This window comes from Aulonocara sp. 'chitande type north' Nkhata Bay, linkage group LG14, assembly GCF_057382095.1.
Source record: "Aulonocara sp. 'chitande type north' Nkhata Bay isolate Kocher_YH1m ecotype deep benthic linkage group LG14, A_spYH_male_GT1.1, whole genome shotgun sequence".
NCBI classification, from domain to species: Eukaryota; Metazoa; Chordata; class Actinopteri; order Cichliformes; family Cichlidae; genus Aulonocara; species Aulonocara sp. 'chitande type north' Nkhata Bay.
In genome coordinates this window covers 22,775,861-22,792,866 of record NC_141357.1, presented here as the reverse complement: position 1 = coordinate 22,792,866, position 17,006 = coordinate 22,775,861, and the positions used below count along the sequence as shown (strand labels likewise).

Genomic DNA, 17,006 nt, shown 5'->3' with positions numbered 1-17,006 from the left:
TAGAGTGATTCGCTGCACTGTACAAGGTTTTCTGTTAATGTGTCATTTATTGGATGTTGCAGATCAAATGTTGAAGTTGCAGGTGAAGTTCAAGTAATGATTATATGCTTTGGTTGTAGCTCATGCGTCTTATATTAGAAGTTTTAATTGTGTCTGCCCTGCACAGTGACAGCGGCACAGTAAGCAAAATGTTTTCATGTTATTGAGAAATGATTATCTATCTATGGAATAATAAAACAGTCTCCTTTAAACATGACTTTCATACCATTTATATTTAATATAAATAATCCAAACACTGGATTCTTTTAAGAATACTTTTATACATGAAAGCAAAGATTGTGATTTGGTTTTGAGAAAACAAAATACATGCTCAGGAACAGCAGGTCATCTTCAGGAGGTCCATTGACCATCTTCTTCAGTTTACATTGTGAAAAGAAACCAAGATGAATAAATAATGAATAAAACATCGCTCATGAGGTCTGAGTCAGCGACCACAGCTGTCCGTAAAAGGGTTGTCACCTGCAGGTGTGTGTGTCACTCTCAAGCAACACCCGGGGTCAGGTGAAGAGACCAGATATCTGATCCTCGCTCCGGAGGGCTCTGTGCTTCATCACTGTTGACCATGGTCACATGAAAACAACACCTGTAACCAGAGTCTTCTGTTTGTGTGGTCAGGTGTGATAAAAATCGGTCTGCTGGCTCACTCACTAAGAGCCCAGTCTACATTGGCCTAGATGAAGAGGCCAACCTGTCACCTGTCGCAGGCCACAGAGGCTCAGTTCATGTCTGAATTTTGCCTCGTTTAAAGTCTGGTTGTTTTCTCAAGAATCCGTCTCAGTTATGGAATCCAGGTCAGACAGTCTAGGATCCCCCTGGTGTTTGGTCAGAGCTGGTCGACTGGTGTAAATGTCATCCACAGGTAGAAGGAAGGTGACAGTTTTCACCTTGGACCTTAAGGTGCAAAGAAAACACAAGAATAATTTTGCTGCAGTTTCAGAGATTCTGTATAAAGACTAGCCTTTTGAGGCAAAGCAATGAACAAAGTACTTTGAAATTAGCCATTAATGGAAACAGTAGTTAAAGCCTCTGTGAGGTCAAGTTTAAGATGAATATTTGTTTAAAGCTACAGTTGGGGCATTTATAGTATTTATCTCTACCTGTTTTTATGAACATATTCCTGCAGGGAGTGCCGGTTGGTAATTTTTCCCACATCTTCCTTTGTTGAGTTACCGAAGACACCTTTCCCATGTTGGATTTCTTCTTGCAGTCTTTCCCAACCAGAGTTGCTTGGCCGGACCCTGTTAATCCTTCCATCCCGTACAGTCACACCAGACAGGTTGGAACTTGTAGAGTACCTCCGAACAGTCATCACAGTGTTTTCTGTGAAACAGCACAAACATGATGGATTGAAAGATTTTTATTTATTTATTTATTTTACAGGGCAGGGATGCCTATAGACAGGAAACAGTAATGTCATGTTCTCAGGTGTCTCTAAATATTACGTTTTAAAGTTTATATAAAATTTACGAATATTATAAAAGGCTATAATTAACATATTTTGATTTTTCCTTAGATACGTTGTTGGCATTTATTGTGAATAAGGAATCTCCTCAAATCTCCTTAAAAAAGGATGACCATTGAATCAGAACGAGCCTATAATGAGCCCTATTTCTAGTTTTAAAGTAAATTTTAATATAATAAAGAACCCTAAGAGATAGCCTATCATACTATTTCATTAGTTTAAACTCAGTCTGATGCCCCACTCGACTTCCCTCTTACCCTTGTATTGTCCCTCCAGGACTGGCGCAGACGCATTTCGCCTCAGATTCACATAAGGGTTATCATCCTTGTCAGCCTGCTTCTTAACTGCTGATGACACGGGACTAGCTTCTCCTGGCATGGCTGCAAGTGAACGCTGACCAAAGTCTCCCCGCAGCTCCCGGTTCTCCGCTTCCAGCTTCTTGATTTCGTCCCGCATCTCCATGATCACCCGCGCCAGGCTGCGGGTGCTCTCCATGGTGCTGTTGCTGCGTTGCCAGTACCACGGCTTCCCAAACACCGGCAGGGAGTCGCGCAGTAGAAGCTCACTGTGCTCCTGCGGCTTTATCATTGCAGTCCCCAAAGCTTTTGTGGTCCTCCTGCTTAGAGGCTTTCCAGGTTCTCTGCGTCTGTCAATCTCGGTCCAGATCTTGTTATGGGGAAGATTACATCGCCTTTCACCACTTGTACACCTGAAAGCGCTCCGGTGATCATCCAGCAGCACACAAAGAATGTTTTATTCATCACACCCGGCGTCCGGTTTCAGGAAAACTAAGCAGGGGTCGGAAATGAATTGTGCACTGCACAAAAGCTAGAGCGGCACTTAAAAGGAGTTTTTGACATCGTTTTTGTGCCTATAATATTTGTAGCAACTATATGTTTAAGGTGTACGAATGATTTTGGCATCCCAGCTTTACTGTGTGGGGGTCATTTCTCTGTTGGGATTACAATGTCCTCCCCCTGAAATATTAATTAAATCTGTCAGCCAAGACAAATCTTGGAGTGAGACTGAATAGGGGCCTGTTCTGTTTCTTTGGTGTGTGCGTGTGTGTGCCCTGATTTTGATGCATAAGATCATTTAGAGCAGAGCATTTAAAAAAAACAAGTGTAATTGATTATTTGCACAATGACAGTGTGAGTGTTTTTTCAATATGAGCAAATTCACTCAGAAGACAGATATTAATTAAAGTCTATTTAATAGGCTATATGATCCTCTGTCTCATGAATATGCATGTTTGATGAAAGGGAGGAAGGCGGTTAAACCAGAAATTGCAGGCAGTTTTGAAGAAAAAGACAGTAGAAAAAAAGCAGGTGTTTGATGATAATAATAAGAGAAGCAACAAACATGAAATGCAACAGGATGCACTCCAAAGAAAATTTCAGCAAATTACACTCAGTGGGACTTCCATAGTCAGGATGAATGGTCCGGTGTGCCAGTAGAGCTCATGTGGCAACAGGTTGTGATCCCTTATAAATAGACCAGAAAGTCTGTGAGTGCACGTGTACCCTAGCTGGCCCGACTCAAACAAAAACCGAGGTTACCCACATAATTTAAAATGGCATAATCCATAATATACAAGTGGTGTAAGGAAGGGTGTTTAGCTAATTAACAAATTAAAATAGAGCCCCAGTTGGTTTTCTCATGTGTGACTTGGACTGAATGGTGGTGGCTCAGGGCAACCCGAGCCTCCCAGAGTCTAGGCCACTGGGACGGAGACAGGCACACATAAACTAGTCTGTGGAGGAGAGAAACCCAATAAGCTCCCCTTTCTGGTTCACAAAATAGGCTACAGAGAAGGCGGGAGGTGAGAGAGATGAGACTGAGGATGGGAGTACTGCCGATTGGCTGGCAGAAAAACAGTTTGTGTAGAGGACTTATTGTAGAGGGTCAGTGCAACTCAATCTGCTGCACCTCAGGTGTGGAACAGAGGGAGTGTGAAGAGACAGACATAAATGTGTCAGCTGTCTTGTCAGACTGCGATAACAACAACAGACAAGTGTGAGAAAGAGATGGAGAGTGAGTGAGTGAGTGAGTGAGTGAGTGAGTGAGAGAGAAATAAAGGCAATATTTTGTCTTTTACCACCAACTGCATTTTCAGAGCCACTTAACCTCTTTTTATGTGCCGTGTACAAACCCCAGGCTTAGCATCAATTAGTAAAGAACCACTCTGCTGCTTTATCTCTGCATGGTCAGTAATTATACCCAGTGTGGAAAAAAACTGACATCAGATCCGTTGGAAAACTGGTCACTGTGGGAGCACACTAAATTTTAATGCCATGTCACTTTCAATGAAACCTCAACCACAATTTTATACCCTAAACTGTGCTAAAATCAGTGCAACACACTCTACTGACAGATGCATTTGTGAGAGTATGTGTCTATGTTACTTAATTTCAACTGCCTATGTGGGTATAGCTTTTGAGTGTCCTTATGAATTAAATCAAGGAATTCTACCTGATGACCAGAGATGGGCAGTAACGCGTTAGTTGTAACGCGTTACTGTAATCTGATTACTTTTTTCGAGTAACGAGTAAAGTAAGGGATTACTATTGCAAAAACGGTAATTAGATTACCGTTACTTTCCCGTAGGAACGCTGCGTTACTGCGTTACTAAAACCGTGATTTTTTTGCGAGAATGTCTCACGACAGTGACGTAAGCGAGTGCGACGTTTGTGACAACAGCTGTGTGCAGATCAACAATGGATTACATATCGATTGTGGGAGAGAGTATGAGCGTGCAGCGTTTAAAGCGTGGAAGTACTGACCTTACTTTGAGTTTGATTCCATAAAAAGTGACAAAAACATTAGCGTCCATCGTGCGTGGGAAGAAAACTTCTTTTTACAGCGAAAAAACCCCCTAAACTTCCAAGCAAGCACCGAGTGCGCAACGATGTAATGGGAAACTCACAGAGAAACTCGCGGATTCTTCAACTGACCGCGGCACACCTGCACCAGGGTAAACCTCCGCCTACCCCAGTCCTGCTTTACAGGTGAAAATAGAGCAACAGGACTGCTGAGTCTTTGACTTTATTTATTTTCTGCTGTGTTTTACTTGCATCTATTTGAAAGAGTGAGTGTAAACGCAAAAAAAAAAAATTTATTTTATGTGCTGGAATGTGTAGAAAATAGGTTTAAATGTTAAACTAATTTATTCAAGTCAGAGAATGTTGCATATAATTACATTTTTGCTTGATGCATAAAGTTAAAAGATTAAAACTGATAAAACAAGTAAAAAAAAAGAGACTTTTCCATTTGATTACATTTTGTATGATGGATTATGTAGAAAAAGTAGAATTGGGCTGAAAGATCTATCGCTTTATCACCTCTTCAGGTTGTAAATCGTGTTTTTAAAAAGTAACTAAGTAATTAATTACTTTTGAAAATAAGTAATCAGTAAAGTAACAGGATTACTTTTTTTGGGAAGTAATCAGTAATTAGTTACTGATTACTTTTTTCATGTAACTTGACTAACACTGCTGATGACAGTTGTCTGATATCAGGCTGTGTTGAAGTATTATATACTGAATAATAGTTTTTAAAAAGGTCTGCAAAACCATCTCTAGGGTTTATAGAGAATTATTCAAAAAGACAAAACATCCTATGAGTGGCAGCTCTCTGTAATGAAAATGCTTTGTTGATGGCCAGACTGCTTTGAGCTGATAAAAAGGCAACAGTAACTCAAATAACCACTTGTTAGAACCAAGGTATGCAAAAGAGCATCTCTAAACATGGCAAGGTCAAGCCTTGAAGGAGATGAGCTACAACAGCAGAAACTGGGTGCCGCTCCTGTCAGCTAAGAAAAGGAAACTGAAGCTACAATTCACTCACCAAAATTGGACAACAGAAGGTTGCTGCTGATGGTATAATGATGTGGGGATATTTTGTTTGCACACTTTGGGCCCTTTCAGTTCAATTTTATTTAGTGTCAAATCACAAAAAACAGTTGCCTCAAGGTGCTTTATATTGTAAGGTAAAGGCCCTAAAATAATACAAAGAAAACAGAGAAAACCCCAACAATCATATGAGCCCCTATGAGCAAGTGCTTTGGCAACAGTTGGAAGTAAAAACTCCCTTTTAATAGGAAGAAACACTCAGCAGAGGGAAGGCCATCTGTTGTGACCGGTTAGAGTTAGGGGAGGAAAATAGGACAAAGACACACTGTGGAAGAGAGACAGAGATTAATAAGAGCCAATTACTAATACTCTAAACCTTTTGTACCAAAGAGTATTATTTATAGACCACAGTCTACCTACCTAAGAAGTATTGTGGTGTACCATGTCCATGCCTTTATGATCACAATGTAGCCATCAGTGTTAGGGTACTTGGGTCGTTGACCCAGTGTTTTGTGTCTTTTGATTCATTATGTTCTCGGTGTATTTTATATTTCCTGGTTTTGTTTACTTATTCTATTGAGTTTACTCAATATTTCTAGTTTTGGTGATCTTAGTTAGTATTTGGTCCTGTTCATGTTTTGGTCTTAGCCCTGTGTTTCTTCCCCAGTCATGTCTCTGTGTGCATCTGCGTCTCATTGTGTGTTCCCTGTATTTCCTGTTTTACTTTGGTAGTCTTCTGTCGCTGTACTCATGTTCTGTTTTGCTTCTCCAATGTCTCGTCTGTTTGATTAGTGCCAGCTGTGTTTCCCAGGTTAGTAAAACTAGTAAAATGCTCTGATTTAGGGGAAAGAAATATTTGGATTTGGAAAAGATGTGGTTATAGTGAAATATATGAAGTCAACATTGAAGATGTAGGGAAACACACACAAAAAATATAATAGTCACACATAAGTGATAAAGAGAGCCATTGTTTATAACACCAGGGAGCAAAGTTAAAAAAAAAATTTCTTCTTCTTTGTCTTTGCCTGAGTTTGCTAATTTAAAATGTCTAATTAATGAATTAGCCGGTCTCAGGCCAATGCAAGACAGAATATGAGTGGCTGCTGTGCAGATTTACAGCCAAGACACAGACTGGATGAGTAAACTTACAGATACAACATAGCAGAGGACCTGTAACCATAATGTAAGGTGCAATTATAAAAAACAACAAAAGACTCACAACAACAAATTAAGCTACTTAAACATAGTCATGATCTTTGGACATTAACAAAATTTTATTTAAATGTTATACATAAAACTTTAGTTTTGTTTGTTTGTTTTTATTCAGCTAAACAAATTTATATATTGTATATTTTATAAAAAGCAACATTTCAAACATTTTTAAATATTAATATTTCTTATTTACAATTTAAAACAGTACAGGAAATAATAACAGTAACAATGAATTTTCAATTATAAAAATGTTACAAAACATATTTTTTTTTGTCTGTTTCCATTTGAAAATTGGCAAGCTGATATTTCCAGATCGTTAGCTAGGATACAAAGTAGCAATGTGGAGCTGCTCTACATTCAAACAAGAACTGGAGGTGCGTTCAACTCCTCACATTCTTGGCTAATTAAAACCTGTAATCTAATCATTTGCCATTTTCACATTAGTTGTCTTGCGAGACTTCTTTTAATAGTTTGAAATTCAGTAATATTCCACAGAAAAATGTAAAAATAACTGTAATCAAAATGCACCAGAGAGCTTTATATTTCATACAGCTGAACGCACCTCGAGCTCAGTAAGGTCACTGTTCTCTAAAGGGTCAGGGTTGTGGAGAGAAGGCGCATGTTGTGTGTTTGTGTGCATTTGAATTTGTTTGCAGGTTTGTCTGCCAATGTGTAAGCAAATGTAATCACTTGAGGGGGCAGGGAAATCTATACGACACACGAACCGAGTCTTTTAAATCAAAACGTACAGCAGCTAACAGTCCAGCAGTCTGCTCTCTACTGTAGACAAAGTTCAACAACAGGACTACAGACTACCACAACCACAGTCTACACATTTCTTCCCTTAATGTCCTCTACACTCTTCATCAGTCACAGTTCCACTAGCCAACTGCTTCAGGGGGGAAAAAAAGGTCGGAAACAATCAAATGAGTCACTCTGAGGCTCAAACTGGGACAAAATGTTTATGGCGAGTCTACTGGCCGTTCAGTAGGTGCTGTGCCTTTCTGTTCCTGGTTGTCTTGTGTGAGGAATCTGCACAAGAATAAGAATAAAAAGCTGCAATTGGAATAGGAAAAATGCAAACGCGAGCAAATATCAAGTCTGGCACTTTGGTTCCTGAGTTGGGAGCTGGGATTTCAGGTAACAATAAAGTGAGTTAAGCAAGTATAAAGGCGAAAAAGATGTCTTTCTGTAAAGAAATCTGATGACATGACAGCAGTTTTACAGAGAGTGGACAGGGAGTGGTTAGGCAGAGAAGATGAATGGAAGGCAAGGATGCTTTTAAAAGCAGCAGTGTGAGAAAAGGTTGCAACAGAAGATGATGTCCACGAAAATAATAACTGCCTCCAAAAATAATGCATGAAGAAAAAAAGAGGGTGCTCAGTATGCCATGCAACTGAACTGCCAACAAATAAATTAAAGAATGTATGGCAGTATAGTCTGGACACTCATTAGTCTTTGCATTGTGAGACCTGTTCATTCATGATCCCAGAAAGCTCAGTCAGCATGTCCCGGTAGTGAGCTCTCATCTCCTCCTGGTACTCCAGCTGGTCCTCCTTGATCAGTCGCTCATTTACATCCAAAGCCTGACCGCAGGCTTCTGCAAACCGCCTGCAGGGGGCGGATTAAGTTTGACTTATGTTAATGTGCTGATCATTGATATGTGTTTAACTTTTTTTTTTTAGTGAAACTTAAATAGTATTACATTGTACGGTTCCTGACAGTGGACTAAATCATTGTTAGCTAGCTCAACACTTTAAATCATACCTGAAAATCTCCTTCAGAAGTTTGACCTGGTTGTCTGGATACTTCTTAGCATTCTTCTCCTCCAAAAATGCCCTGGCATAAGCCATGGGCCCTGCGTTCACCTGGATGGAGATGATCAAGTGAGACAACACCAGAGTAACCTATGTAAAATGTGTGTATCTATAGTTTGGGAGAATCCCCACCTTGACGCTGACACTGCCTTGCAGTTTTAGCTGCAGCCGGATCATGTCCACCTCCTCCATGTTGCAGAGCTGGTTGAGCTCAGAGACTTTACGTGACATCTCGTCAATGGCAACTTCAATTGGATTCATTTCTGTGCTTTGCTGCTCCACCACCTGGATGCGCTTTTTAAGGTAAGGGAAGCTGGAACTTGCTAAAGAACAGAAAAACACACACACAGTCTGTCAGATACAGTAATAGAAAGAGGACAAATGTATGTTCTGGTGACTCAAAAAAATATGTATCTATCAGAGATATAAACAAAGAAGAGATACTCACTAGTCAGTATGGTGCGCCGTTTGCACTGCTCCTCCACATCCCCATGTTTCTTTCCTGACAGCGTAAACGGTGTCTCAAATACAAACCGGTTGATGTTGTGATGCCTCTCGAAGTCGGTCCTTTTGTCACATTGTTCTTTTTCGTCAAAGTAGGGCACTACATATGTGACCTGAATGTAAGCAAACTTGGGGTCCAGGTCTTTAGGATTTACCTGTTAGCAAAGAATTTTACAATATTATCACATAAGCAACACACCGCAGCGCCAACAGATGTTAATTCATTCATTTTAATGGCCAAATTCTGTAAGATACCTTATTAGAGTCCTGGATCATCTTGACATTTTCAGCTCCAAACTTGTCTGAGTAGAGTTTGAGTAATCTCTGGGAGATTTCCGACAGCCCTGTCAGCTTTGGCTCTTTGTAGATGAACTCTTTGCTCTCTTCCTCTTCAAAGAAACCCTACCAGAACACAAACACACACATATGCACACACTAATCAGCGAAGCTTGTTACATGTTGGTTGGCTTGGTGTGTATGTAGTCTTTTATTTTTGATTCATAGGATGTGTTGCTTTTGCTTTCACAGCACATTAGATGTTGCTCTCTTGGGGTTTCTTGAGTCACTTGTGCTTTCAGATACAAAAACTTTGTCACTTTGTTAGAACTTCTCAACACTAACAGGGTACCAGTGTTAAGTTCTGGATGAGGGAGTGCGGAGGCGGCACTGGAGTCAAATGCCAAGGGTGAATGAGATTCAGTAAATCCTATCTTCTGGTTCACTGTTGCTCTGTGATATCAGCTCGTCTTAATGTTTAAGAAGGAAACAGTTTCATTGTTGGGCTTAATGGGAAGTGAAATGGGCCACAGCAAGCCTTAGACAAACCCTTCAAAGGGTAAGAGCAGCAGATGTTAATAGTGGTAAAAGGAGAAGAAAGGTAAAAGTGGTTAGCACTGAGGAAAATGGAAAATCAAGGACATACAAAACTTACCATATTCTTGATACAGAATACAACAAAACAGAAGAAAAAAAAGCAGATAGAGAAATTAAAGACACTGATTCAGTCAAAACAAATCTAGTGTCCTGTTTCCATTTCCATGTCTCACTGACCAGGTACTGCATTCTTCTTTATCTGAAAGTCTCACTATTTTACACCTATCCTGTGTAAAGCAGCCAGGTTTGTAAAAACCGAGCCCAAACCACACAATGCACCTTTGGAGATAAAGCCAGTGCTTCAAAGATGAACCCAGGGCCAAGTAGAATTCAATATTGAGCTTTCTACAAGGTTTAGTTATCCAAATTACAAAAAAGACTAGCTATCCTGACAGTTTCACTTTTATTTACCAAACCTTTGAGATTTCTGGCACTGACACGTGGTGGTATGCGAACAAAGAAAGAAATGATCACAAGCTTACTGATGGGAAGAAGCTTTGCAATTAAACAGCAATTTATCATTAGAATAATTGTAAATTAAAGTATTAACTAAATAACTTCCATTTCAATAGTCAACAAGACATAAAAGCTGCATATAGATAGCTGGATATATATGCTTCTACCTCTGTCTTTGCAGTTGCAGAATTTTTTTTCCATAGATTTCAGTTAAGGAAATCTATATCTCTATTATAACATGTGTGTAGAACTGATCAAGTTCTACACACATAGTTAAGTTTATGTGCAAAAACACACCACCTAGTAGTGTTTCCGATGTATTTGTTAAACGTGTAGTTACAGTGACTGTTCGTTGTCCTTTGTATCTTAAAAGTCTGTGAAGGTAAGCTCAAGCAAACACTCACCTGTCCGTAGAAAGCTACACGGTAGTAGCGCCCAAAGAGACGCTTTTCTGAGTTCACCACCTCCGTCACCTTCAGGTAGGAGCGATGGATGTCATAGTACAGCTCTGATAGCCTCTGTAGGCACAAGCAAACAAACAAACACACAAATAATTTCATACGCAGCTCACACTGCACATTTTTTCACACGCTTACACAGAAAGGGTAAAAGCCGTTACCTTGAAATCTCTTCTTTTTTCAAAGACAGCAATTACAGGTTTGTTGATGTCAGCAATGAGCTCGTATCTCTCCGATTTCCACAAATAGTCCACACACAGCTCCAGCTGCTCCACCAGGGTGTCCTACACAGTGCAACGAGAGCACGAAGAACATAAGAGAAAAGTCTGACCGGCAACAGTAATTCTGATGATTAAATCCAACAGAGTTAATGGTTTTGTTCAGGACAAAAAGGCTAACACGAACCTCAATATATGGCGTGTCTTGTGTACCAGTGTCTTCCTTCATGGCTCCCTCCTCTTTAACATTAGGGCTGATGCACATAAATGCTGCCCAGCCCATGGAGAAGGATGCTGGTGTGTCAAACAAGTGAAAGTGATATCAGGGCACGATTACTAAAAAGACACACACTTGCATACTTCCTACAGACATCACACGTTATCGTTGGTGCTATGTTTGGCATGTAAACGCACGTATAGATGCTTAAAATACATCTGCTATCACAGTCTTGCAAGAAAATACGAGACTTACAGTCAAGCATTCAGTTTTTGCAAAAACAGCAAATGTGAGTGTGCTTCACATCAAACCCCTGTGACACTGAGCATCATATCCTGTGAGACTTGTGTGAACAGACACAGTGATAGTAAAACGTAACCTGGCACAAGATCATGCCATCAAGGCAAGAACAGTGGTCCTCAGAACAATTTACTGCAAAATGCAATACACCGTGTAGAAAAGTGATTCAAATTTAAACCACCACCGGACAACCTGATGTCCCTTTGATCCAAATCATGTCCGCCACTCAATATCCAGAGCTTGCAAAAAAATTCAAAAGGTACAAACAAATATAAGTGCACACTCACTACCAACCACATTCAGGTCTTTCTGTTTCTACATTCATGTTTTTACCCAACCCCAACACCACCCAGCGGACCCCCAGGCGCACACACTCACTGTCTGGATCTCGGGAGGTAGTTAGTAAGGAGCTACATTTATAGACAGGGCTTTCTTCAGGGGACACACTGGACATCCTGGCCTTGTCAGCGCTCCAGTAGCCTGTTTGGTAGGAGGGGAGGAGGAGCAGGTTTACAAAGTTTATGTCCACTTGCTTTTGCCACTTTATGCTCACGGACAAGGCTCACAAAGCAGCTGAACTGCTGGCACTCTATGCTAGGAACTAGCCCACAGGCTCAGTGAGTAAAGCCATGCGCAAAAGACGTCAGAAACACTGAGTGGCAGATACAAGCTGTTTACACGAGGAAGCATGCACACACAGAAAAACGTGAAGCACAGGAAAATGTGTGGACATCAATCTAAGAGGAGGATGGAATTTAAATATAAAAGAAAGGTCTATACTACTACAGGACAGGAACAGGAATCAAACATCATTTCCCATGAGTTCTCAGTCAGTCACACTCAGATGAAAACTGTCCTCACTTTCAGGCATACACATCAAGAACAGTGAATGTATGAAGGACTGATGCCTCAAAGGTTTGATGACTATGATAGCAAAGAGAAAAAAGTATTCCATTGTGAGAAGCTGCTGTATGTGATTGGATGAACTCAAGTTAGCATGTCTGCAGAGATGCACAAATATACAAAAATCTCACTGCACTGCAAACAGATATTTGCACACAAACTATGCTGCAAAAAGCTCGCAAGGGCAAAAGTGGCAGCAAAGTGTGGACTAACCTCTCCTCTTCAACGATTCAGCAATCAGGGCTGAGATGTGGATGTAGCACATAGCAGCCTGAGGGAAAGACAGAAGTTAGATGTTTTTTAAACTGATACTTTCATGTGACATTATCGATGTTTCTGAAGCCCGAGAACCTGACAAAATGCAACATTTCAAACCTCTGAGAGATCCCCGTTGCGGACGTGAATCTTGGCCATGCTCTCGAGCCAAGTGCGTCGAAGCTCAGGGGTGCTCGCGTAGGAATTGGCCAGACTGTACTGCAGATCCACCAGCATTTCAGGATCCTTCTCATGCTCCTTCATTTGTGCTGTAGCCATCAGAACTGTCCTGATCCGTTTGGTCAGGTCCTTCACCTCAGCAGGGAACGGTGTGTTCTGTAGAAAATGAAAGTAAAATTAAATATAAAGTACACGATTGATGATAATTATTGATAGAAAAGGTGTTTTAAAAGCTTAAGGAATTCTGTACTTTCAGTGGTGCATCTCCATTAGCAAAGTTGTTTATGATGGCCAGAGACTGTTGAAACCTCGAGCCTCCGATTCCAGCATCTGCTATCAGCTGGCTCACTGCCTTGATAACCTGTAGCAGAGACAGGCCAGTATAGCCATGAAACGGTGATACGCAAAGTACATAAAACTCAAATGAAGTCATTTTACTTCTTTATATTAACTGACCTGCAGATGTGAGCGAACGATCGACTTTCCCTTGGTAAACTCAAAGTTTTTTCTCATGAAAAAATACAGCAGGGCAGCTGCCTCCGTCTGGGTGGAGCTGGATCGATGGTTACAGCACTTGAGGATCTCGTAGCAAAGACAGCCACACAGGTCTGCCTTACCCTGGAAAAATGCACTGGGAAACTACAGAAAAAAGAGAAAGACGAAACTAACCATAAGATAATGACTCGAGTCTTCAATGATATGTTGAACGATTAAAGAAAGGTTTACGGACCTTTTGTACAAAAAGCCTGAGTGCAGCAAAGACATGCCGTAGAGTAGCAGTTGATTGGTTGATCTGAAAGAAGAGCAAGTAGGTGTCCAGCACCTTCTTCATCAATGTGTTCTGTCCATCGTCCTGCAACAGCTGCTTCTGGATGAATGTGAGAAAACGAAAGCAAAACATGTTTCACCAGACTTAACTTCAATGCAGTCTTTAAAAAAACACTAGGTGGCAGTATGTATGAAATGAATGTGTATGAAATGTGTTAAGACTTGAGCCACCTCACATTTATTTATATTTTGCTGGGAAAGTGGGAAATGGGTGTAACAGTTTACTGTAACATCTGCAGACATGTGTAAGTACAGTAAAAAAGGCAACAATGGAATTTATACAAATTCTGCTTGAAAGTCAATATTTGGTATGCCCACTTTTATTGAGTGAAACATTAATGATGGAAGCAGACAAATCCCCATCAGGTTTGCATCAAGAAGGACTTCTATTGTAAAAACAAAAAACAAAAAAAAAAACTGCCAAATTAAATATACAGAGCTAAAGGGAGCAGCCAAAAGTAGTTTCACTGTCTAGCCTATCGTTAAATTTTTTATAAAAGTAGTAATAGTAATAGTCCTTCAGGTGTCTACAAAGCTTTTCTTTGGATGTTGACTGTCTTTTGTTCCATTTCTGTTAAAACGATCCCACAATGCTTCAGTAATATTGAGGTCCAGGTTGTGGTGAGGCCAATCCAAACTTAATCTAACTGAAATGCAGTTCTAATCCACAACAGAGCCTCAACATTGTTTATTTTTATTTTTATTTTTTACACGTGGCTGTAGACACTCACTGTTCCTCTTTACCATGCCTCCTGACTACCTCTGTACATATCAGTGAAGATGAACCAAACATTTCACTCAATAAGACCTGTTGCCACTGGTTTTCAGGACGGTTTTTGTGCAATTTGGTATACCTCAGTTATTTTCCCCATTTCCTTCCTTTAGAGTGTCTTCTTGACAGCCACATTTCCACATAAGTGGCTTAAAAAAATAAATTTCTCTAAAGAAGTACAATGTAATACTTTGTGGTATTAACTTTACTTTTGGGTTGTATAATATGAAATGGTCACAGACCTTCTGATGCTGAACAAACAGCTCTAGTACATCCAGCACAGTGAGGGCGACCTCTGTGGACATGTTCGCCTCAATATCTGTAGGACTCAACGTGTCCCCATCCTGAATGCCGTCTAGAAATAGAAGCACGTATGAATAACAAATACATCAAAGTAACCTCACTGTGACCTCAGTCAGAGTATTTGTTACCTGGCTCCATCAGCTGCAGCAGCTTGGGGTTGGTGAGGGCATTCTTGCCCCTGATGATGGGCATGGTTTGGGAGCGAGCATGCCGGTGGCCATCACCCCCAGATGCCATCCTGGAGGGTCAACAGCATGAATCAGAAGCTCATATAAATCACAGCGTGTGCGTGTTTTACTCATGACTTCTTTAAATTGCCCTTCAGTAAATGTGGTACTAAACCTTTGGATAAATGCAAAGGTACACTATCGCTAAAGATTCTGCACACTTAAGTAGGCGGGTAGATATAAATGGCATCCATGTCTCAAGGACTTGCTGCTATCGGGAAGCTATCAACACATGAGTGTACAGACACAAAGACTGGCAAATCACACAGAACACTGCAGGTATGGGAAGAGGCATGCTGAGAACACAAGTTACAGTCTGTAATGTGGAAACACAGTGGTCACATAAATGGTGAAATTACACACGACACAAATGCATTATCCTTTTTTTTTCAAGTATTCACATTGCTCTTGCATGTTTAACGTGTATTAAAGAGTCTGGAGTTTTATGACATCATAAAGCACTTTTGGGCCACCAGACATCATTAGCATTCAGAACACTTTCAGTAAACAAAGACTTTGTTTGTCATCATGGCTGAGGTGTTGTCTGTTTTCCTTGTGGAGGGTGATTACCATTGTGGGAAGATGCTTGAGGGTTGAGAGGACTGGGAGGGGTTGTTAGAGCCCTTCAGGGTGCCATTGGCGTGGGTTGACTGAGCCAGCTTTACTGCCGCTGCTAGCTTCCTGTTCACAAGCCAACCACATCAAAGCTAACATTAGTTAGTTTAATTAAGACCATCATTTTTAAAATTGTTATTAGTTAGATATCCTAACTGTGGGTGGCATGCTAATAGCTGTTAGAGCATGTCTGTAATCAATAAAAAAACTGACCTTACTGTCTAAATGTGAAGCAGCTTGCAAAGCTTTTTGCACCTTTGTGACCTTGTTACATATTTATAGAAGCCGGGTCACATTTGATTTTAGTAAGGCTAAATGAAATGCAAAAAGCACACAAGATCTCCGATTTGACCTTGGTGTGATGAAAGCGGCTGGAGCCAAAAACAAGGATCAAACAGCTCGAGAGGAAGGTCAGCCAGATGGAAAGGTTAGAGTCAGTAGAGCTGATGCTTTTAGTTTTCCACTAGTATAGTAATGTGAAAATGTTGCATTAACTCTTGGTAGAGTGTGAGTGGAAGCTGGGGCTTCGGGGTGATAGTAACATACAACTATGGACAGCTTAGGGACAAGATATTGGTGTGATGAAGCTGAATGTCAGTTATGCTGCGGCACAAATGAGCTCCGTAACAGTATCTCAAGAAAAACAGATGTTCAATTTATCAAATTATTGTGATCCTTAAAGCTTGATCAGAAACTGCTGCCAATCTGAGTAAAGCAAATGCTTCCTGTGCCAGATAAAAGAAAGCGCGTAAGCCAATCAACACAAAAGCATCAGAGCCTATTAAAAACACTGAAGCCAAGCAGATGGTGGAGCTGAGCCAGTGCTGAGACTGAAGGCATGGAGGCAGAGGGTTACAAGGTTAACGTGCAACATCTGAGTCGTAAAATGTGGAAAAGATGTAAAAAGCAAACGAAACCAGCACACGGAACATTACATAAAATGGATCTGTGTCAACAAAGAAAGTGTTACTTGATGTGACAGGACATCGATAAATGTGCGGTCACAAGGACAAACCATTATCAGAGGCACCATGCACAGAGCGGGGGGGTGAATGCATGCACTGTCATGGAAACTACAACAGCAAGGTCGAACATGGAGAAAACGTAACAGGCAAATGTTACTTAGTTGTGTTATGTTGGTCGTGTGCATTGAGAACATAGAACATTAAGGAAGTAAGGGATAAGCTAGAATAATGTCTGGGACTAAACTACAACATTGCTGGATAAATGAAACAATTTCCTCAATCAGCTTCTAACTATGACCAGTGGCCCTAAAACATGTCTTGGAAATCTTTGGTTGAATTTATATAGGAGATTTCTCTGTTTTTTGCTTTTAACTGTTAACTTCTCATTGATCTAAAGTGGGTGGGGCTCAGCTAGTAAACGTCAATGCCATGATATGACAGCTTATGTTGTCAGACTACTGTCAATAACACAGGATTAAACCACAGTCACACACTCCTGATGAAGCAGATTAGTAGTTTTTGACAGTTAC

At 40.5% G+C, this 17,006-nt stretch overlaps 2 protein-coding genes across 8 annotated transcripts in view; both read right to left on the bottom strand.

The window, feature by feature from the left end:
• Nucleotides 1-344: 344 nt before the first annotated feature.
• On the bottom strand, nucleotides 345-4,057 carry LOC147314564 (coiled-coil domain-containing protein 195-like). Its single transcript, XM_086262822.1, has 3 exons — nucleotides 1,780-4,057; nucleotides 1,158-1,380; nucleotides 345-951 (listed from the first exon to the last, which is right to left on the bottom strand). Exons 1-3 carry the CDS (start codon nucleotides 2,108-2,110, stop codon nucleotides 822-824), a joined length of 684 nt encoding a protein of 227 aa, XP_086118948.1. The 5' UTR covers nucleotides 2,111-4,057; the 3' UTR covers nucleotides 345-821.
• Nucleotides 4,058-5,891: 1,834 nt separating this feature from the next.
• Nucleotides 5,892-17,006, bottom strand: part of dock10 (dedicator of cytokinesis 10) — a 65,263-nt gene continuing 54,148 nt past the window's right edge. Inside the window, exons 38-55 of one of the 7 annotated variants that reach the window (XM_086261581.1) lie at nucleotides 15,467-15,577; nucleotides 14,798-14,907; nucleotides 14,609-14,721; nucleotides 13,497-13,634; nucleotides 13,223-13,405; nucleotides 13,017-13,127; nucleotides 12,707-12,922; nucleotides 12,545-12,602; nucleotides 11,807-11,908; nucleotides 11,099-11,205; nucleotides 10,855-10,977; nucleotides 10,640-10,753; nucleotides 9,162-9,308; nucleotides 8,851-9,061; nucleotides 8,535-8,725; nucleotides 8,353-8,453; nucleotides 8,058-8,196; nucleotides 5,892-7,617 (exon numbers count right to left, since the gene is read on the bottom strand). In XM_086261581.1, the coding sequence (XP_086117707.1) occupies nucleotides 7,570-7,617; nucleotides 8,058-8,196; nucleotides 8,353-8,453; nucleotides 8,535-8,725; nucleotides 8,851-9,061; nucleotides 9,162-9,308; nucleotides 10,640-10,753; nucleotides 10,855-10,977; nucleotides 11,099-11,205; nucleotides 11,807-11,908; nucleotides 12,545-12,602; nucleotides 12,707-12,922; nucleotides 13,017-13,127; nucleotides 13,223-13,405; nucleotides 13,497-13,634; nucleotides 14,609-14,721; nucleotides 14,798-14,907; nucleotides 15,467-15,577 (2,323 nt within the window). In that variant the 3' untranslated portion in view covers nucleotides 5,892-7,569. The remainder of the gene's footprint in view (nucleotides 7,618-8,057; nucleotides 8,197-8,352; nucleotides 8,454-8,534; nucleotides 8,726-8,850; nucleotides 9,062-9,161; nucleotides 9,309-10,639; nucleotides 10,754-10,854; nucleotides 10,978-11,098; nucleotides 11,206-11,806; nucleotides 11,909-12,544; nucleotides 12,603-12,706; nucleotides 12,923-13,016; nucleotides 13,128-13,222; nucleotides 13,406-13,496; nucleotides 13,635-14,608; nucleotides 14,722-14,797; nucleotides 14,908-15,466; nucleotides 15,578-17,006) is intronic. The other 6 variants (XM_086261583.1, XM_086261582.1, XM_086261585.1 and 3 more) reach the window with 6 other exon arrangements.

What these genes read in the sequence shown, in the direction of transcription:
- LOC147314564 (XM_086262822.1), bottom strand. Translation starts at nt 2,110, where the DNA reads ATGATAAAGCCGCAGGAGCACAGTGAGCTTCTACTGCGCGACTCCCTG. An exon ending in CCTGGAGGGACAATACAAGG is followed by an intron (nt 1,381 to 1,779) that starts GTAAGAGGGAAG and finishes GCTGTTTCACAG; the next exon opens with AAAACACTGTGATGACTGTT. An exon ending in GAATATGTTCATAAAAACAG is followed by an intron (nt 952 to 1,157) that starts GTAGAGATAAAT and finishes TTGCACCTTAAG; the next exon opens with GTCCAAGGTGAAAACTGTCA.